The 19,856-nt window shown below is 51.3% G+C and overlaps 2 protein-coding genes across 3 annotated transcripts; both read left to right on the top strand.

The window, feature by feature from the left end:
* The first annotated feature begins 82 nt into the window (after positions 1-82).
* usp28 (ubiquitin specific peptidase 28) lies at positions 83-15,187 on the top strand. 2 transcript variants are annotated; one of them, XM_047043265.1, is made up of 26 exons: positions 83-376; positions 2,092-2,187; positions 2,262-2,385; positions 2,464-2,551; positions 2,647-2,809; positions 4,238-4,324; positions 4,393-4,530; positions 4,616-4,686; positions 4,771-4,847; positions 5,153-5,316; positions 5,402-5,529; positions 5,627-5,722; positions 6,287-6,475; positions 7,009-7,211; positions 7,442-7,512; positions 8,062-8,290; positions 8,646-8,939; positions 9,404-9,513; positions 10,704-11,036; positions 11,173-11,268; positions 12,073-12,251; positions 12,610-12,688; positions 13,311-13,390; positions 13,583-13,706; positions 13,875-14,070; positions 14,523-15,187. In XM_047043265.1, the coding sequence occupies exons 1-26, from the start codon at positions 329-331 to the stop codon at positions 14,696-14,698; spliced, it is 3,639 nt and encodes a 1,212-aa protein (XP_046899221.1). In that variant the 5' UTR covers positions 83-328; the 3' UTR covers positions 14,699-15,187. The 2 variants fall into 2 exon arrangements, with proteins under 2 accessions (XP_046899221.1, XP_046899222.1); XM_047043266.1 differs by having other exon boundaries at positions 84-376; positions 5,153-5,301.
* A 455-nt stretch (positions 15,188-15,642) lies between these two features.
* On the top strand, positions 15,643-19,821 carry LOC124482815 (G protein-activated inward rectifier potassium channel 3-like). Its single transcript, XM_047043354.1, has 4 exons — positions 15,643-15,761; positions 17,522-17,731; positions 17,983-19,351; positions 19,499-19,821. The coding sequence occupies exons 2-4, from the start codon at positions 17,540-17,542 to the stop codon at positions 19,684-19,686; spliced, it is 1,749 nt and encodes a 582-aa protein (XP_046899310.1). The 5' UTR covers positions 15,643-15,761; positions 17,522-17,539; the 3' UTR covers positions 19,687-19,821.
* Positions 19,822-19,856: the final 35 nt, after the last annotated feature.

Below are 19,856 nucleotides of genomic sequence, written 5' to 3'. Positions count from 1 at the left end.
AATAGGCTGAGACAAAAACACTTAAGCCACATTCGCAGCATTAATCTCTAGTTAGTAGTCTCGGGTGTTTCTAATATCGAATTTTGGGGACTTGAATTGTGTATTTGCCTAGGATATCTGCTGCTACATTTCTGTTCAGTGAGTCCTGAATCCGAGTGGTCTGCGTTACTGGACCGCGCACGTCAATTGCTCGCTCCCGGTTTTTCTTTGACATGCGAAGAAGCGCAGGCTCTCCTGGTTCGTGTGTGGGTGTTTGACAGATGGAGTAAGTCTGACTCGGGACTATAGGAACTAAGGAAAAACATCAAGATATTCGGCCTCTGCTGCCATGAGAGTCGAACAGCAGATTGAACATGGAGAGAACTCAACGAATTCGGTGAGCACAGAACTAGAGTGCAACAAGTTAATTTATGATCTAACCTTGCACGTGAAAGTCAACAGCAACCAACCAAAAACACTCTTACTTCTTACAACTATTTTAGTGATAAGGAGAAAATACAAAATATATTTTGATGTAGGCGGTGTTTGACGTTCATTTACAGTTGGTAACGACTAATAATACTTAGATACCCGAAGGCCCATTTTACACAGCCGTCATGTCGGCTGTATCTGTGTTTTGTTCCACTAACCAGGTCATACTGGACCGACCATCAATACAGTAATTATGTCATGTTTAAGTCCCCAAATTATAGGCTATGGCTGTGTTACCTTTGCTTTAATGAATGAAAAAGGGATACTAAAGACTTTACAGGGAGTGGAGCTTGCCAAACAGCCTGACTTTACATCAAGAATATAAATGAAGTTGTAAACATCGCAGTAGATGTCTCTTCTTCATCCACACTCCTAGCAATCCCCAGACTTCTCCAACAAGGAATGACCTCCACCTGAGTTTTTGTTCACAACCAAGAGATGTTTGGTGTGTGTGTTTGTGTGAATATTGTTTTCTGGGCCTGTTAGAAACACCCACTGCTTGTGTCAGTCAAGTCCCAGAGGCATGGTGAGTGGAATGATAACAGAAGCTCTGCTATCCATGTCAAGGGCCCGAAATAGAGACTGACTGAGAGAGAGAGATCACACACAACCCAGCTCTCCATATAAGTCTGCCTCCTCCCAGCTCGCTGTGTGTGTGTGTTTGTGTGTTTGCGCAGGGAGAGAGGGGGGGTCGTCTGGTAGTCTTCACACAGTTACTCTGACATTTCCAGCTGCTAGTGCAGAGAGGAAACTTTATATAGCCCCTCAGCTGGTCCATATTCATCTAGCTGTGTAAGACTGGGCTAGTATGTCTGCCTGGCTGCATGACACGCTGGATTTAGGCTGACTGAACATGGGTTACCTTTAGATGAGTCATTGAAGACTAAGGTGGCACTAAGATGGCAGGGTTGTCTTGATAGTCATACATGCACACATGCAGATCAGTCATACAATCACAGCCTGGGCTCTGAGGAGAGAGGTCCGGTCTGAGGAGAGCAATACCTTGCTATCCCGGATGTTGCAATTTCAATTTCTTTGTCTCCAAATGTTTCGCCTCGAATTTGTTTGCCTATTATTGGTCAGCTTGTTTGCTAATTGTTAATGTTAACTCACATAAATAATTGGTCTGTCATATTTGTTCCCTATGTAATGTAACATGCCTTTCTCATTTTCCAACAAAAACCTGGAAACGGGAGAGATCTCTGTGAGTGCGCCCTGTTATCGGTCGATAAAAAAAAGCAAGAAGCCTCACAATCTGAGTGTAGGGTTGATAAGAGAGCAATAACTAAGGGGTAACAACCTGTTCTGGTTATTAAAAATCAAGTTTCTAACTTCACCGGAAGTTCTACACCTGACCTGGCTGTGGTAGTTACGCAGGTTACCTCTCTTCACAGTGTGTGCTGACTGTGGCGCAGATGGACACTCTTTGATTGCTCAAATACATTTAGCCGTGAAAGCAAACTGTTTGGCTCCCGTGGTGTAGTTAAACGTGTCATAAGTAAATGGATGTGTTGGGCGTCCGCAGAAATATTTGAGCTATGCAAGTGTTCCGCAAAGTGGGAAAGGTCTGGAATGTCTGGTCTAAAACATAGAGTTGACTTTGTGTCTGTGTTCTAACAGCCCGGCTCTCCTGGTTCTACCTCCAAGATGCTGATCAACCAGCTCCGAGAGATCACTGGCATCCAGGATGCCCAGGTCCTCCACACAGCCCTGAGCGTGAGTAGCACTCTCTTCACCCCCAGACCCCCGGCCCTGCAGGAGGTAACCCCCCCTGTGTGTGTCCTCTCCAGGCCAGCCAGGGGGACATTAGCCATGCCGTGGGACTGCTAACTGCTCAGTCTGCAGGGGAGGACCAGGAAGCCAGGGAGCTCACCGCCGCTGACGCCCACCAGGAGGCCTGGGACGACAGGAAAGGTAGGATTCCTCTGGGGAAGGAGGGTGGAAGAGAGGAGGAGGGAGGCGTGTGTGTTGATGGTCCATCCTTGTCTGCAGCTCCCCCTAAAGACGACCTCCAGACAGCCATAGCACTGAGCCTGCAGCAGTCCCAGGAGGAACAGGAGGAGGAGAGGGAGCTCACCAGGTACGTACCAGTCAGGCCTCACCAGGTACGCACTGGACGGACCCTGGTGAGCGTGAAGGTGAGTTCCCGTGTCACTGAGTCCTGCTGTGTCCCAGGGCTCTGGAGGCGAGTGCGGAGGACAGCGCTGCCCGGGTGAAGAGGAAGAGGTGCGAGGCCCAGGGAGAGAGCTGCAGTCCAGCCGACTGGCTCCGTGCGGAGGGCTGGCCTGTGGGGCTTCGCAACATAGGCAACACCTGCTGGTTCAGCGCTGTCATCCAGGTGAGCTGGCCTGCACCTGGAACACCTGGATGGCTCTGGCCTTTTTTGCTTCTTTGTTTGGGGATTGGGCCAGTTAGAGAGGTAGGAAAGCCAGAGGAGAGAGAGGGGATCATGGATCGTCTTCTGGGGTTTAGAAGCCACCAGTGTGTGTGTTGTAGCTTTCTCTTCAACTCTGAGAACATTGTAACTCAACAAATACAAATAGTTTACTAAAACCGAGTTAGGAAAGGACTTGAGGACCATACTCAGAAGATGGAGGGACTCTATGCTGTACAAGTGTCTTTTAAACCCCCAGAGGAAGTTCCCTGATTGAAAAGTTGAGAGGTATATTGTTTTTGCTTCGGCCTGCAAATTATATCGGACACATCTTGTCGAGGAAATATGACCTCTGCTTTTTATACACTGACTAATTAGCTTGAGCATGTGACAACCACATTATACTCTCAGTCACCTTTCAGAAACCTTTTTTAGGAATCTGGTGGCACGAGAAAGGACACATTACCTCAAGAATAAATTACAACAAAACACTTGTCGGTTTGTGTCCAACTGCAGGAATCTTAGACTCGAAAAACCCTGCCTGTGTTCTCCGCTTGGCTTCTCAACCAGAGCAAACATTTCTGAGGATCACGTTTCAACTTGTTGTCGCTAACCAACCTTTAGTGTGCAAACGAAGTTATCCGGAACGTCAGGAAGCCTGGGGAAGATGAGGCTTGGGCTTTTCTTTCCCAACGCAAAAAGCTTCTCGCTTTCTCCTAATTCTATTAAGAGTCCATTCCAGACTGAATTTAGCCCAACCTATCAGGTAGCTCCACTGAAACTCAAGCCTTCATTGATATTGATAGACTGCGAGGGGGTAATTAAATAGCACAGTGTTGTGATGATAGAGAGAGCGATGAACTCTGCAGCCAGGCTGGAATGAGTTTATGTCGCTAGATTAGACCCTCGTTTAGGAGGCCTCGTTCGTCTTGATTTGGTTCAGATATGCCCCGATATCGATTAGGAGCTCAAAAACCCCAAGGAAATATCATTAGAAGATAGGACTAATTACCTGAGAGGGAGAAGTCTGGAATGCTAAAGGTCGCGAGGTTGAACTTTCTGCTTTGTGAAACACTGATGATGTTTTAGTATCTGATGGAGACTAAGTGGCCATGTTTGGAAGACAGCTCATGTTTCTGCGGTGTATCTTAGATCACTTTACTGTTAAATGTGAGATAAGGTATTATTTCATTTCCTGGGGAACATGAAATATGATATCGTCCTTGGTATTAGTAGGTGAATATGTCTCTATGGTCTGTAGATGACTTTGCAGAAGTCTGTAAATATGGTCTTTATCTGTCCTTAAAGCATCATGTCCACAGTACCCCAGGCCACAGTAACCCAGGCTACAGTTACCCAGGCCACCGTAACCCAGGTGTGTTTGTGTTTCAGTCCCTGTTCCACCTCCCAGTGTTCCGCCGGCTGGTTCTGAACTACTGCCTGACGGAACGCCTGCTGGACAAATGCAAGAGCCACTCAGTAAGTGCCACACAGGAGACGTGGGGATGAGTGTGTGTGTGTAGTCATCTGACGTGTGTGTGTGACAGGACAAGAGGAACGTAGCCTTCATGCAGGAGCTGCGCTGCCTGTTTGCTCTCCTGCTGGGCTCATCACGCAGGTTCATAGATCCCTCCGCCGCCGTCGACCTGCTCAGAGAGGCCTTCCGATCCAGCGAGGCCCAGCAGGTACACACACACGCACTCACACACGTACACACACACACACACACTACACACTTGTCTCCTGTAACTTGTCTCCTGGATGTTCTAGGATGTGAGTGAGTTCACACACAAGCTGCTAGACTGGCTGGAGGATGCCTTTCAGCTGGCAGCCAATGGGAAGTAAGTCCGGCCTCGACATCACTTCAGGCTGACGTTGTGTTTGTTATGTTGATGTTCTGTTCTGACATGATATCTTGTATTCAGGAACCCTGAGGATAAGCAGGAGAACCCCATGGTTCAGCTGTTCTACGGGACGTTTGTAGCAGAGAGAACCCTTGATGGTGAGTGGCAATAACATGTCTTTGTCTGTGATGAAAGACTCATCATTTAATCACTAATTAGATCACACCTCTTCCTCTTCTGGACAACTATTTGGTAACAGAGTTATTAATGCAATATGCAACAAAGATCAAATTGAGTTACCATTTTAATAAAGAAACCAGTCAATGTATTAGTCCCTAATATATGGATTTCACATGAGAGAAATATGATATTTGTGTGTCTGGAAATAATCCAGGGTCTATTACACACGGGACGAAGCAATCTACACTGTGCTCAGTTGTACTATGTGTATTTGAATATTTAGGTAAAACCTTGTCCAATATTGAGCAGTTTGGTCAGTACCCTCTGCAAGTGAATGGTTTCAACAACCTGGACGAGTGTCTGGAAGGTGCCATGGTGGAGGGGGAGATCGAAGCTCTGCACTCGGATCAAACCATTACCTCTGGCAGGGAGGTGAGCAACTTCCAGGTAAAAATAATTAGAATAAATAAATAAAAAATTATGTTTCAGGGTGTTAAAAAAAATCTACAGATGTGATGTTTCTCTGTTGCAGAGATGGTTCTCAAAGCTGCCACCTGTCCTGACCTTTGAACTATCCAGGTTTGAGTTCAACACCCAGCTAGGTCGCCCCGAGAAGATCCACAAGAAGCTGGAGTTCCCTCAGATCATTTACATGGACAGGTGCGGAACATGGGTCCACACCACCTCAGGTCTGTTGGCTGCCAATGTGATCGATTTGACCAGGTGTTTTTCCCTCTGCTGGATGTGTGTTGAGCAGATACCTTCACAAGAACGTCCAACAGACCCACGACAGACGAGGAGAGGTGAGGAGACTGAAGGAGCAACTCACCGTCCTGCAGCAGAAACTGGAGTGGTGAGTTTACTCTCTCTCTCTCACTCTCTGTCTCCCTGTTCTTCTCTCTCTCTGTGTCTCCCTATTCCTCTCTCTCTTTCTCTCTGTTGCTCTCTCTCTCTCCCTGTTCCTCTCTCTCTTTCTCTCTGTTGCTCTCTCTCTCTTTCTCTCTGTTCCTCTCTCTCTCTCTTTCTCTCTCAGGGCCTCATTTACTAAGAGGATTGCGCCCATTTCAGGCATGAAATAGCGGGTAAAGACATAGCACCGTATTTACAAAGGCAGCGCACTTGAGTAAAAACGCAGATTACCGCTGCTGGGAGGGTATAAGGGACAGTGGGTGTAGCTCCTGTTCGCTGAACTTTTTAAATTATTTAAAACATTTCTTCCGTCTTTTAACGGCGCGCTAATTAACACTAAAGGGCTGAAAAACACAGTCCGCTATTTGCGGTCGGGCAAAGGCGCAGATTAAGCTGCGGTCACAACGTTAGTAAATGAGGCCCTCAGTGTCTGCTTTTAGTTGTGTGACATATTGTTTTTGTAATATCCAGTTCCAGTCTGGCCTCACTGTGTATAACCTTTCTCCAGCTATAAGAACTATGGTTCTGGGCCTGCTAAGTACCCCCTAGCCGACATGCTCCAGTACATGCTGGAGTTTGCCACCACCAAGCCCACCAGCTTGTCCCCAGCCGAGGATGTGAGGCAGGCCTCCTCCTCCCCCACGCCCCCGGGCCCCCCGGGCCCCCCACACCCGGACCCCCACCCTGACGACAGCACGTAAGCACCCCCAACCTTGGGGCTTTTCATTCCAGCTTTTCGGTTTACTCTCGAGTTGTCGTCGTCGGGGCTGTTTGGTCGGTTTCCTCGCCGGCCTGGTGAACACGTCCTGCCATCCTGCATCTCAGTGGTCCAGACTCTGAATTGAGAAGCTTCCGGTTTCTGCTGCTTGCTCAATCAAGTGCTTCCTTGTGTTTGGAGTGCTTAACTCAACCTCTGGGTCAGACCCTCCAGAGTAAACATGCTGCGCTGTATTCCTGCCATGTGTGTGATCCTGTGAACACGCTCATGAGAAGGGAGATATTCACCATGTGAAGCAGCTTCAGCACAGCTCTGACCCTCTTCACGTCACTTCTCACCATCAGGGGAGGGCAGAGGGAATACAAGTTTTTAGAAAAACTCACAAAAGGTTGTGAAAGCGTAGCAGTGCCTTGTTAGCATTATTGTATTATGTAATTACAGTACTCTCATAGAAAGTATGTAAGAGATTGATTACTGATCAATACATTTGGATCCTTCCGGCATCTGTCCAGCCACCCTGACCCCGGGGCGCCCGGGTCGTCGGACCCCTCCTCGTGCCAGCAGAGGACCCCCATCTACAAGCCCTTCACCCAGTGCCGCCCCCCCATGGACATGCCCCCTCACCCCGCCCCCCACAGTGTGTCGGAGGACGAGCTGCGCTCCATCAAGGCCTGCCTCATTCGCTGGAGGAGCGAGGTGGAGAACAACATGAACGGTGATCTGAAGCCGTCTGAACCAACCACAGCATTCATCTCTATCATCATTGTTCTTCCAGTGAAGCTTGGCTGCATGGCCCTAGCAGTTACTATGTTATGTCTAGAAAGTCTGAGTGTGTGTGTGTGTGTGTGTGTGTACTTGCCGCAGGTGCACTAAATAGATCTGTGTGTGTCTCAACATGCACGTCTGTGTGTGTGTGTGTCTCACTCTGCGTGTGTGTGTTCTCAGAACTAAAGGCCAGCATCGACAGGGTCAGTCAAGCGCTGGAGGGCATGTACTGTGATAACAGTCTCTGTCAGGTAGGATCCTCGTCTCTCGTCTAATCCTGTCCATCAGACTGACCCCTCCCCCACACACACCTCCTCCCCCCCACACACCTCCACCCCACACACCCCCCCCACCCCCCACACTCCTCTACCCACGCAGGTCCCCTAACCCAGCAAGGGCCACCCTCATCCCTGTGTGTGTCTCCACACAGGTGTGTCACACACCGACACACATCAGCATGTCAGGTCCAACATAACGCTGTCTGTCAGACGACTTGTAACACATTCCACAACAAACCGTAAAGAAGAAAGGCTAAATATGTTTATATGGTTATCGCCAGCAGTTATCATCTGTGGTTATCATCGGGGATTATCATCATTTGTTATCGTAGCTGGTTATCATCAGTATTTATTATCTGTTGTTATCATGTAGTTATCGTGTAGTTATCGTGTAGTTATCGTGTAGTTATCGTTTAGTTATCGTGTCGTTATCGTGTAGTTATCGTGTAGTTATTGTGTAGTTATCGTGTAGTTATCATGTAGTTATCATGTAATTATCATGGGTGGTTTTGCTGCTTGCAGGTGCCGTACCGGCTCCACGCCGTGCTGGTCCACGAGGGCCAGGCGTCGGCTGGACACTACTGGGCCTACATCTACGACCACGCCGGCCAGCGCTGGATGAAGTACAACGACGTCCTGGTGAGCGAGGCGTCCTGGGAGGAGCTGGTGAGAGACTCCTATGGAGGGATGACCAACGCCAGCGCCTACTGCCTCATGTACATCGACGACAGGATGCCCAGCCTCATCTCAGGTAGCCGCGCCCTGCCTACCCGCCCTGCGTACCCGTCCCTCCGCCTCGGTGCGTGGAGGGACTAGTTTACGGGAGGTTTCACGTGGGTAGAGATGCACAGCAGGCTGTGTAGCTTGGTCCAAGGAAGGGGATATCGGAAAATGTATGAACTGTCGGGAAAGTTCGTACATTTGCTAACTAGTCCTTGACATTTATATATAACGACCGGTCTCCATAGTAACTTCCAACATACAGACCAGTGGCTGGATTCTCAGATGCCCTCAGTGACATCCTCCTGAGAGCTGTTTAGGTGATGTTACTCGACGTCAGTTTGATCCAAATCGTTGTGTTTATCCTGTCACTTCCTGTCCCTCAGAGGACACGGATGATGAGACGGGTCAGGCCCTGCAGGGGCTGGACTCCCTGACGCCCGCACTGCGGCGCTACGTCCACCAGGACAACCGCTGCTTCCAGCTGGAGCTCCGTGAGTGGGAGGAGCAGTGCTGCCAGCAGCCAATCACACGGGAGGAGGGGGGCGTGGCCGCCCTGCCCACATCCTCCAGACCCACAAGCCCCGCCCCTGCGACAGAAGGGCCTCTGGGGGCGGAGCCAGAACAAAGCCCAGTGACGGAGGAGGAAGCGGTGGTGGAGCCAGTGGAGGAACATGAAGGTTTGTCCTGAACTTTCAGGATGTATTTTGAGGTGTTTCTTTCTGCTGTGATGGACAGTTTCTAAGAGAAGTGTGACAGGAAAGGCAGGGAGGGAGAGAGGGAGGCGAGGACATGCAGCAATGCCCCAGGCCGGATTTGAACCCAGGCCGCTGTGGTAAGGTTTCAGCCTGGATTTGAGATGTCACAGATCTGGTTGGTGAAGGTCAAAGATCATGTGGAGTTACATTAACATAGCTAGATCTTTAAATAGGAAGTGTATCACTCTGGGGTTTATGTACCAACTTATTACATCCATCAACCCCCCCCTCACAGACCGAAAACATACTTGTGTATACTCCCTATACGCCTTAACAGTTGGCCTTCTATATTTACATTTTCTATGTGTGCGTTACTGAAGTTAAAAGCACCTGTTAAATTATGAAACTGTGGTGTTGATGAGCTGTTGTTCCCGGCGCTCGTCCAGAAGCCCCCCCCCCGCCGGAGGCTGCCCCCCCAAGCCGGACCCCCAGCCCTGGGAGCGACCGGCCTGCTGCGGGCCCCCCTGGGGCCCCCGAGAAGGAGGTGCACAGCCAGGTGTGTGTGTGTGTGGGGGGGGGGGGGGTCTGTGTGGGTGTATCAGTGTGTGTGTCTATCGTGTATGTGTGTGTCTGCCTTTGTGTGTGTGTGTGTGTCTGTGTGTATGTGTGTTTGCATCTTTGTTCAGAGTGGAGAGGGGCGTTTAGGTATATAGGTCACAGATGATCTAGGCCGTGTGTTCTATATACACAAGTGTAGCTTGTTAGTCCTCCTGCATCGCGCTGTTCCCAAGATGCTGCAGATGGGTTTTCAGCATAATGACAGCCTGGTAGAGTCACTGGTATTAGTAGTAGTGTGTGGCCTGATAAACTACCAAACCCCCATGATGTGTAGCTGGTTGTGTGTGTTTGTCCTCGTGTGTCCCTGACCTGGGTAGGAAGGAACCCAGCCTTCCCGTGTCCACGTGTTGGGAGCTTATGTTCGTGTTTTCACCTCATTTGTTATTGTGCGCTTGTTATGTATGTGAATGTAGTCGAGTTCCGTCCCTCCCTCCACCCCCCCTCCTCCAACCCTCCCTCCCCCCCTCCCCCCCTCCCCCCCTCCCTCCCTCCCTCCCTCCACCCCCCCTCCTCCCACCCTCCCTCCCACCCTCCCTCCCCCTGCTCTGCTCTGGTCTGGGAAGGCTCTGCTCTGACCAGGAAGGCTCTGCTCTGACCAGGAAGGCTCTGCTCTGACCAGGAAGGGTCTGCTCTGACCAGGAAGGGTCTGCTCTGACCAGGAAGGGTCTGCTCTGGTCTGGTCTCAGGGTGTTTCTGGGAATTATTGAAAAACGTGAATGTGCTATCTGACCCCGAGTGTGTGTGTGTGTGTTTGTGTGCATGACACCTAACTGTAACATGGCGATTAACTGGGGGATTCGGACTGTAGTGTGGTTGTTGAAAGTGGGTTGTACAATGTTACGTTGATGACATAAGCTTATATAAGCGTTGTATTTGAGTTCTTTGTCCTGTTTTTGTGGCAGAGGGCCTGTAGGCTGAGTGGTGTCTCTGATCTACCTGAGAAAGCTGCTTCCTCATTACTGGGGATCCTGTGCCCTCTAGTGGCAACGTGTGGTAGTGGTCCTAAATCTACCCCCACTGACTTGATCACTGACACGGCAGAGAAGGCATAACCTAAACCCTAACCCAAACTTGATCATCAATATCATTTTATAATGATTCTAAATACCTCCCTCCCCCCTCCCCCAGCCTCCCCCTCCAGAGATGACTTCCACAGCAGACACTCGCCCCCTCCCCCCCCCCTCCCCCTCCTCCCCCGCCCCCTCCCCCTCCTCCCCCGCCCCCCAGACAGAGCCCCAGGCCAGCGAGGTCGAGGCGGCCGCCCCGGGGCCTGACTCTGGGGGTGAGGCAGGTGAGGCAGGCGATGCAGGTGAGACAGGCGAGGCAGGTGAGGCAGGCGAGGCAGGCGAGGCAGTCCCGCGCCGGCAGAGGCAGACTTCAGAGAGCTCCGTATCGGAGGTGGAGATCCCCAACGTGGGCCGGATCCTGGTGAGGGCTGACGCAGACGGATACAACGAGGAGGTGAGGAGGGGGAGAGAGGGGGACAGAGTGGCTGCTGTTGATTGGCTGCTGTTGATTGGCTGCTGTTGATTGGCTGCTGTTGATTGGCTGCTGTTGATTGGCTGCTGTTGATTGTTGTGTGTTGTGATGTGTGCAGATGATGCTGACCCCAGCCATGCAGGGAGTCATCATGGCCATCGCTAAGGCCCGCCAGGCCTTCGACCAGGACGGCCCCGAGGCAGGCCTCATCAAGGTGGGGCTCAAAGCAGCACACGCCACCTTTAGAGAGACGTGTCCAGGTGTCCCCCTAACCTCCCCCCCACCTTTAGAGAGACGTGTCCAGGTGTCCCCCTAACCTCCCCCCCACCTTTAGAGAGACGTGTCCAGGTGTCCCCCTAACCTCCCCCCCACCTTTAGAGAGACCTGTCCAGATGTCCCCCTAACCTCCCCCCCCACCTTTAGAGAGACGTGTCCAGGTGTCCCCCTAACCTCCCCTCCACCTTTAGAGAGACGTGTCCAGATGTCTCCCTAACCTCCCCCCCACCTTTAGAGAGACGTGTCCAGGTGTCCCCCTAACCTCCCCCCCACCTTTAGAGAGACGTGTCCAGATGTCCCCCTAACCTCCCCTCCCACCCACCTTTAGAGAGACGTGTCCAGGTGTCCCCCTAACCTCCCCTCCACCTTTAGAGAGACCTGTCCAGGTGTCCCCCTAACCTCCCCCCCACCTTTAGAGAGACCTGTCCAGATGTCCCCCTAACCTCCCCCCCCACCTTTAGAGAGACGTGTCCAGGTGTCCCCCTAACCTCCCCTCCCCCCCATCTTTAGAGAGACGTGTCCAGATGTCTCCCTAACTCCCCCCCCACCTTTAGAGAGACGTGTCCAGATGTCTCCCTAACCTCCCCTCCCCCCCACCTTTAGAGAGACCTGTCCAGGTGTCCCCCTAACCTCCCCCTCCACCTTTAGAGAGACCTGTCCAGGTGTCCCCCTAACCTCCCCCCCCCCCCCATCTTTAGAGAGACGGGTCCAGGTGTCTCCCTAACCTCCACCCCCCCCCCAGGCCTTCCACGAGGAGTACTCCCGCCTGCTGGAGCTGTCCCAGACAGAAGCCTCACCCCAGGAGGACCCCCGCCTGCAGCACATCCTGGTCTACCTCTTCCAGAACCAGGCCCCCAACCGCGTGGTGGAGCGCACCCTGCTGGAGCAGTTCACTGACCGCAACCTCAGCTTCGACGACAGGTCGGCACAAAACTAGACACACGTGTCCCCCACAATGCATCTGTCCTGTCTCTGACTTGGTATTTCCTCAAAAACACACATACGATAACCTTCATTCCTTATGATTATTCTCTCCTGTCTCCTGTCTCCTGTCTCCTCTCCTGTCTCCTCTCCTGTCTCCTGTCTCCTGTCTCCTGTCTCCTGTCTCCTGTCTCCTCTCCTGTCTCCTGTCTCCTCTCCTGTCTCCTCTCCTGTCTCCTCTCTCCTGTCTCCTGTCTCCTCTCCTGTCTCCTGTCTCCTCTCCTGTCTCCTCTCCTGTCTCCTGTCTCCTGTCTCCTGTCTCCTGTCTCCTCTCCTGTCTCCTGTCTCCTGTCTCCAGGGCGATCAGCATCATGAGAGAGGCTCGCTCCAAGCTGCGCCTCATCAAGCCTGAAGACATGGACATGGACCAGTACATGGTACGTTCTGCCTCCACCCTCCTCTCCACCCTCCTCTCTGCCCTCCTCCACCCTCCTCTCCACCCTCCTCTCTGCCCTCCTCCACCCTCCTTTCTGCCCTCCTCCACCCTCCTCTCCGCCCTCCTCCACCCTCCTCTCTGCCCTCCTCCACCCTCCTCTCTGCCCTCCTCCACCCTCCTATCTGCCCTCCTCCACCCTCCTCTCTGCCCTCCTCTCCACCCTCTTCCACCCTCCTCTTCACCCTCCTCCACCCTCCTCCACCCTCCTCTCCACCCTCCTCTCCGCCCTCCTCCACCCTCCTCCACCCTCCTCCACCCTCCTCTCTGCCCTCCTCCACCCTCCTCTCTGTCCTCCAGTCTGTCTGTCTGTCTGTGTGTGTGTGTGTGTGTCTGTCTAACTGTGTGCCTGTCTCACTGTGTGCCTGTCTCTCTCTCTCAGCAGTGGCATGATGACTACAGCCTCTTCAGGACTGTCTGCCTGTCTCACTGTCTGCCTGTCTCACTGTGTGCCTGTCTCACTGTCTGCCTGTCTCACTGTGTGCCTGTCTCACTGTGTGCCTGTCTCACTGTGTGCCTGTCTCTCTGTGTGCCTGTCTCACTGTGTGCCTGTCTCTCTCTCTCAGCAGTGGCATGATGACTACAGCCTCTTCAGGACCGTGTGTGCCTACCTGCTGACTGGCCTGGAACACTACCAGCATGGGAAGTAGGTGTTGTCATGACGACCTGTCTGTGCCCTACGTGCCCAGCCGTGCTTGTTCCTGTGTGTTTACTCTGAATGGGAATGTGTGTGTGTGTGTGTACCTCTGTCCATAAGCATGAGTGTGTGTGTGTGGTGTGTGTGTGTGAAGGCCTCTGTGTGATGTTCTGCTCTCACCTGGTTGTCGTGGTTCCCCAGGCCGCGGGAGGCGCTGAGCTACCTGTGCCACGCCCACCAGAGCAACGGCACCCTGCTGAGGAGAGGAGAGAGGAGGGGCGTGGACCAGACCCTCATCGCTCTCTACCGGAGGAAGTGCCTCAAAGTCAGCTGCTCTCTTGTCACCGATGACAAACCAGTCGGTCTAGCTCCATCTTCCTCAAGACTGACATTGTGACTCCCCTCTCCCTCTCCCTCTCCCTCTCCCTCTCCCTCTCCCTCTCCCTCTCCCTCTCCCTCTCCCTCTGCCTCTCCCTCTCCCCTTTCCCCCCAGGAGGTGAATGATAGTGCAGCGATGATGTTCAAGGCAACGGAGGCAGAGGGGGTGGAGGAGGGTGTGGCCCTCATAAACGAGGCAGTGATTCCCTGCATGCACCTGATGAGCCGAGATGCGCTGGAGCAGGACGACCTGGTCACCATGGAGACCATACGCAACCAGTGGTGCTCCTACCTGGGCCAGGACCTGGACGGTGAGGGTCACCTGGCTGTGTGTGTGTGTGTGTGTGTGTGTGTGCGAGGGTCACCTGTCTGTGTGTGTGTGTGTGAGGGTCACCAGTCTGTGTGTGTGTGTGTGTGTGTGTGTGTGAGGGTCACCTGGCTGTGTGTGTGTGTGTGTGTGTGTGTGTGTGTGTGTGAGGGTCACCTGTCTGTGTGTGTGTGTGTGAGGGTCACCTGTCTGTGTGTGTGTGTGTGTGAGGGTCACCTGGCTGTGTGTGTGTGTGTGTGTGTGTGTGAGGGTCACCTGTCTGTGTGTGTGTGTGTGTGTGTGTGTGTGTGTGTGTGTGTGAGGGTCACCTGGCTGTGTGTGTGTGTGTGAGGGTCACCTGGCTGTGTGTGTGTGTTCTAGACATAAAGTCTAAATCCCTACCCCCCCTCCCTCCCTCCCCCCCTCCCTCCCTCCCTCCCTCCCTCCCCTCCCCAGACTCCCTGCAGGAGAAACTGGGAGAGTTTCTCCCCAGAGTTCTGGACTCTTCGGCAGAGACGGTGGTGTTGAAGGACCCTCCCACAGTCCGGTCCAGCGCCCCTCATGACCTCTGCAGCCGGCTGGCCGCCGTCATGGAGTCCATCCACAACGGCACCGTCGTGAGCGTCAAGTAAGGCTGCCCTCTGCCCCGTGAGGTCAGCAGGGTCAAAGGTCAAACAGGAGCTGAAACATCACACCCAGGCCCGACACCGGATATGTGCCACACACTTCAACTCATAGTGAAGTTAGTTTTTTATATATATAACTTTTAAAACGTGCTTTCGCTATATATTCTTTTTTTTTAAGACGAAATCGTTGCTATACTGATACTGAGTGTCTTGAGGCAAAGCTGAAAGGCGGGCGGTGTTTCTTGAATGTGCGTAAAGGTTTTTAAAGGCAGCGTGTAAAAACTCAGACAGGTTATACTTCAAGCTGCACAAGTGAAATAAATAGTATTTTTATAGTCTTGTAGGATTGCAGTGGAAGACAGGGTCTTGGAGACTTGGAAACAAAGCTTCGCTAAACCTCCCTGTTTGTGTTTCTTTCAATGATTTGTACGTTTCACTCCTACTGTTTCCACTTCTTGCAATCTGTGTTGAAGCTCAATAAACTTTTAAACTTTCCTTCTCTGCCTTTCTTAATTTCTTGCTTTGCTGTCATTTGCCTTTTTCAGCTTTCTTATTTCCAGCTATAAAGTTTTAACATTTTTATAAAGTTAGTAGTCGGAAAAGTATTAAGAGTGTCGACAAAGCTTTGTAGCGGATGTAAAACCAAGGCATCTGATAACTTCATCCTGCCAAGCACACACAAGCACACAACCTCAAACCTCAACTAAATATGACCTCAATATCAAACGGTACACTGGTGGTGTTGTTGGTGGTGATGGTGTGGTGGTGTTCGTTTACTCGGCCCCCCTGTGGATACCACAGCTTGAGTCTCATAGCTGCCCTCCTCTCCTGACCCTGCTGGCAGATTACTAGTCTACCATGTTGATGTGATCAGACCAGTGAGGGAGGGAGGGAGGCTGCCCTTCAGTCCTCAGCTGGATACTTGGCACCCTGCCAGTTTTCCTTGTCATCACCGTAGAGGCGATGAAACACCCGACTCGATAAACCACCTCTGTTTTCTCCCCTTCAGCAACTGGTAACTCTCGCGTGGATGACGATCTGCTGCTGAACACACCTGACATCTCTGAAGGTAGGGTTAAGTTGCTGCTTCACCCCTCTTAAACTGGTGTCAGAGTCTGATCTCTCTTGTCATCAATCCAACAGCCCTTCAGATCCTTCAAAAAGGGTTCCCTTCACTGGACGGTGTTTCTCTCTTTTGTGTGTGTTGTGTCTCTGGCAATTCAGTTTATTATTGTTCCTCTGCTGGTTTTTATTCAATTCAGTATTGTATGTAGAAGGAAAATATTTGTTACAATGAAAATGTTTTTGATAACTGCCATCTTAAGTTTGGTGGTTTACGGTTGATAGACCAAATGTTTTGGAAATTGTATTTTTCTTAAAATGATCTAAGAATTGTACTTAACAATTGATGAAACCATTTTCTCGCATAAGATTTACATGAACAATTAAGTGGAATTAAAGCCATTTGAAATTAGATTCATGTAATCAAAAATGTCTACAAGGTCCTGTTTTCATGAGGGTTTTAGATTAAGTAACACTTTTAAAATCCAGTACCTCCTTACATTTGTATTCAGTATTGCAGAATATAAATTGTTTTACATAAATTTGTTAATTTGACATTTGTCTGCATGACCCCTAGCTTCAGTGAGGTTCAGATCAATCAATACTCTACATGTCTCTATCGCTGCCCTTCTCTAAGTAAATCTCAACACTAAAGGGAAAAGTTGAACTTTAACGGCACGTTTGTAGAATTACACCTGAGCGCTTCCAGTCAGGGCTCTGTGTCCGGTCTGTTTTCATTTCCTCGGCACAGAAATATGTTGAGAGTGGAAAACTTTAGTGTGGTTGTCTTTTTGACCCCTGGGGCATCTGCCTCTCTGTGGCATCACATCCAATATTGGTGTGTGTCCAACTGTCTGTATGCCACTACTGCTGTTGTTATACAGTCACAGACCGCCTGTCTGTATGCCACTACTGCTGTTGTTATACAGTCACAGACCGCCTGTCTGTATGCCACTACTGCTGTTGTTATCCAGTCACAGACCGCCACTCGTACTACGGTACACATGGAGCTGTGCGCAGTTTGTTTGACCACATCTGGGAAAAGTTCTTATCTAAACCCTTGCAAGTAAGTCTGTAATCTCCTCAAATCCATCTACATGTTCCTTGGTTTTTCCCAGATTAATTTAGAGGATCAGTAATAATCTCCAAAGTTTAATTAGTTTCCGCATGACAGGAGGGCGATGATATCCCTCCAGTGTCAGTCTGAGATTATTTCAAGGATTTCGCTCTGAAGGGGATGGGAGAGGAGGAGCGTTTGTAAGGAATGATAGTTGCTAGTGCAGAAATACCATCTGGTGAGTGTGACACTGTTACATCACACAACCACGGCCTAGTCTGGTGTTCTGGTCATCTCTCAACCATGACACATGAGAGGACCAGAGAGTACCAAGACTTCAGATGTTTACTGACCTCTCTCCTCAGGCCCCTCTCATCCAGCTGGACCTGCAGGCAGTCATACATGCATACATGCAGATCAGTCATAAAATCACAGCCTGGGGTCTGAGGAGAGAGGTCAGAGGCTAGCAATACCTTGCTATCCCGAATGTGGCAATCTGAATTCTTTCAAAACATGATGTGACTGATCTGCTTCCATACCACTCAACCAAACAACATGTCCTGGTGTGACATACGACTCTAATCCCAACGTGACATGCTTGTCTTTGCATCAATCCCTTACTTCTGTTAATCTAATTCCAACATGTTCCATCTGCAGTGGAATAGTAAACCCAGTCCTTACGACTCAGTCTGATTGTCTTGCTGAAACAGGAAGTGTTGGGGTGTGATATGGTGTCTGTCACCATGAGCAGCAGAGAGGCACTACTGGAGGCACAAGACGAAGACAACAGGACTCGACAGAGGATCGATCCACGGAGGAACTCTATTCCCCCGGCACAGACGTTGACGGCGAAACATCTCCTGGCCTACCTCCCTAGACCGCCCCCCGACTCCGCCCGCTACACCCCATACCCAACGAAGGTACAGTAGATTAGATATACCTGTGGAGGTTCATGCCTTGTTTCCACAGAAGGTACAGTAGATTAGATATACCTGTGGAGGTTCATGCCTTGTTTCCACAGAAGGTACAGTAGATTAGATATACCTGTGGAGGTTCATGCCTTGTTTCCACAGAAGGTACAGTAGATTAGATATACCTGTGGAGGTTCATGCCTTGTTTCCAAAGAAGAAAGGTGAAAGATCCTTTTTATGTCGTCTGTGTCTTCCTTTAGGTCCAGACAAAAAACGCCCTGGTAATGCACAGCTCCAGGAGAGTCTCGATCATCCCAAACACAAGCAACCACAACTACTACAACTTCCCCATGTTCCTGTCTCAGCAGGGGGTCTCCCCCAGTCAGCAGGGGGTCTCCCCTAGTCAGCAGGGGGTCTCCCCCAGTCCCATAGCCCCAAACACCAGCAACTATGACAACATTCCAGCTTTATCCCTCCAGCAGCCCATCTCCACGCCCCCCTCCCAGGACGCCCCCGCCCCCCTGCAGGACCCGGACGACCTCCCCCCCGAGCCGGACGCCTGCCAGCTCGTCATCCAGACCGAGCCGCTCGAACTGGCGCCGCTAGAGACTCCCAAACCCCATCGCTCCAACCGGGGGCGCCACATCAAACGCTTCAGCTCCAAGTGGAGCTGCAGCAGTCCCTCTGTGGCCGCGTTCAACCATGACAACCACGGCAACCACGGCAACCACGGCGCCGAGGACGGGGCGGCCAGCGTCCCTGGAGACAAGGCTCTGCGGCAGCGCTGCAAACTCCTCGGGGACGAGCGCCCGTCGTACGGCACGGCGAGCCGGCAGCAGCGCCAGCGCTACGTCACCAAGGACGGGAAATGCCGGGTGAACCTGGGCCCCATCGAGCACAAGAGCCGCTTCCTGTCCGACCTGTTCACCACCCTGGTGGACCTGAAGTACCGCTGGTTCCTCTTCGTCTTCACCATGTGTTACATCGTCACGTGGGTCGTCTTCGCCGAGATCTACTTCCTGGACGCCTGGCTGAGGGACGACGTGAACCACGTCGACGACCCGCAGTGGCTGCCGTGCTTCCAGAACGTGGACAGCTTCCTCTCCGCCCTGCTCCTGTCGGTGGAGAGCCAGAGGACCATTGGCTATGGGTCCAGGATGGTGACGGCCAACTGCTCGGAGGGAGTGGTTCTCCTCATGGCTCAGTCCATCCTGGGATCCATCATCGACGCTCTCATGGTGGGCTGCATGTTCGTCAAGATCTCCCGGCCCCAGAAGAGAGCCCAGACCCTGATCTTCAGCAAGCACTGCGTCATATCCGAGCGAGACGAAAAGCTGTGTCTCCTGTTTCGCATCGGAGACCTTAGGGCGAGCCACATGGTGGACGCCAAAATCAGAGCCAAGCTCATCAAGTCCAGGCAGACGAAAGAGGGAGAGTTCATCCCCCTGGAGCAGTCAGAAATCAATCTGGGGTACGACACGGGGGGAGACAGGCTGCTGTTGGTGGAGCCCCAGACCATCACCCACATTATCAGCGACAGCAGTCCGTTCTGGGAAACAGGCGCAGAGTCTCTGAAGAGACAAAGGTTCGAGATCATCATCATCCTCGAAGGGATTGTAGAAGCGTCAGGTTTGTTTTTAAAGTCTTCCAAAAACCTTTTAAACTGAACCAGATATGCAGTTTTCTCTTCCCAGGATAGCTATATTAAGATATGTTTAATCCTCATCTCTCTTTGCAATGCATTAAACTAGTAATGTTGCTTTAATTGGGTTGCAGGTATGACGTGCCAAGCCAGGACTTCCTACACGGAGGAGGAGATACTCTGGGGTCACCGCTTTGAGTCCTGCATGTCTCTCGAAAAGGGGGCGTTCCGCGTGGACTACAGTTCGTTTGACAAAACCTTTGAAGTGCAAATGTCTTCCCTCAGTGCGAGACAGAGAAGCGAGGAAGAAGTAGTGTTGTAGGTCTGAATACTGGAAATCAAATAAACAGATCGCGCTTTAAAGAAAGAGTGTAAACCGGTCATTGCATCTAGAAGAGTTACTTCAAAAAATCTCGTGAATGCCATAGGAATGCATCTCCATCATTTAGCATTTTCATATTACGTGTAGTGTCCAATTACTTCAATAAAATC

This window comes from Hypomesus transpacificus, chromosome 20 (assembly GCF_021917145.1).
Source record: "Hypomesus transpacificus isolate Combined female chromosome 20, fHypTra1, whole genome shotgun sequence".
Lineage (NCBI taxonomy): Eukaryota > Metazoa > Chordata > Actinopteri > Osmeriformes > Osmeridae > Hypomesus > Hypomesus transpacificus.
The sequence above is the reverse complement of the archived record's forward strand: the minus strand, read 5'-3'. Positions and strand labels throughout refer to the sequence as shown.

What these genes read in the sequence shown, in the direction of transcription:
- usp28 (XM_047043265.1), top strand. Translation starts at nt 329, where the DNA reads ATGAGAGTCGAACAGCAGATTGAACATGGAGAGAACTCAACGAATTCG. An exon ending in AGAAGGAGGTGCACAGCCAG is followed by an intron (nt 9,514 to 10,703) that starts GTGTGTGTGTGT and finishes CCCCTCCCCCAG; the next exon opens with CCTCCCCCTCCAGAGATGAC. An exon ending in CAGACGGATACAACGAGGAG is followed by an intron (nt 11,037 to 11,172) that starts GTGAGGAGGGGG and finishes TGATGTGTGCAG; the next exon opens with ATGATGCTGACCCCAGCCAT.
- LOC124482815 (XM_047043354.1), top strand. Translation starts at nt 17,540, where the DNA reads ATGGTGTCTGTCACCATGAGCAGCAGAGAGGCACTACTGGAGGCACAA. An exon ending in ACACCCCATACCCAACGAAG is followed by an intron (nt 17,732 to 17,982) that starts GTACAGTAGATT and finishes GTCTTCCTTTAG; the next exon opens with GTCCAGACAAAAAACGCCCT. An exon ending in AGGGATTGTAGAAGCGTCAG is followed by an intron (nt 19,352 to 19,498) that starts GTTTGTTTTTAA and finishes ATTGGGTTGCAG; the next exon opens with GTATGACGTGCCAAGCCAGG.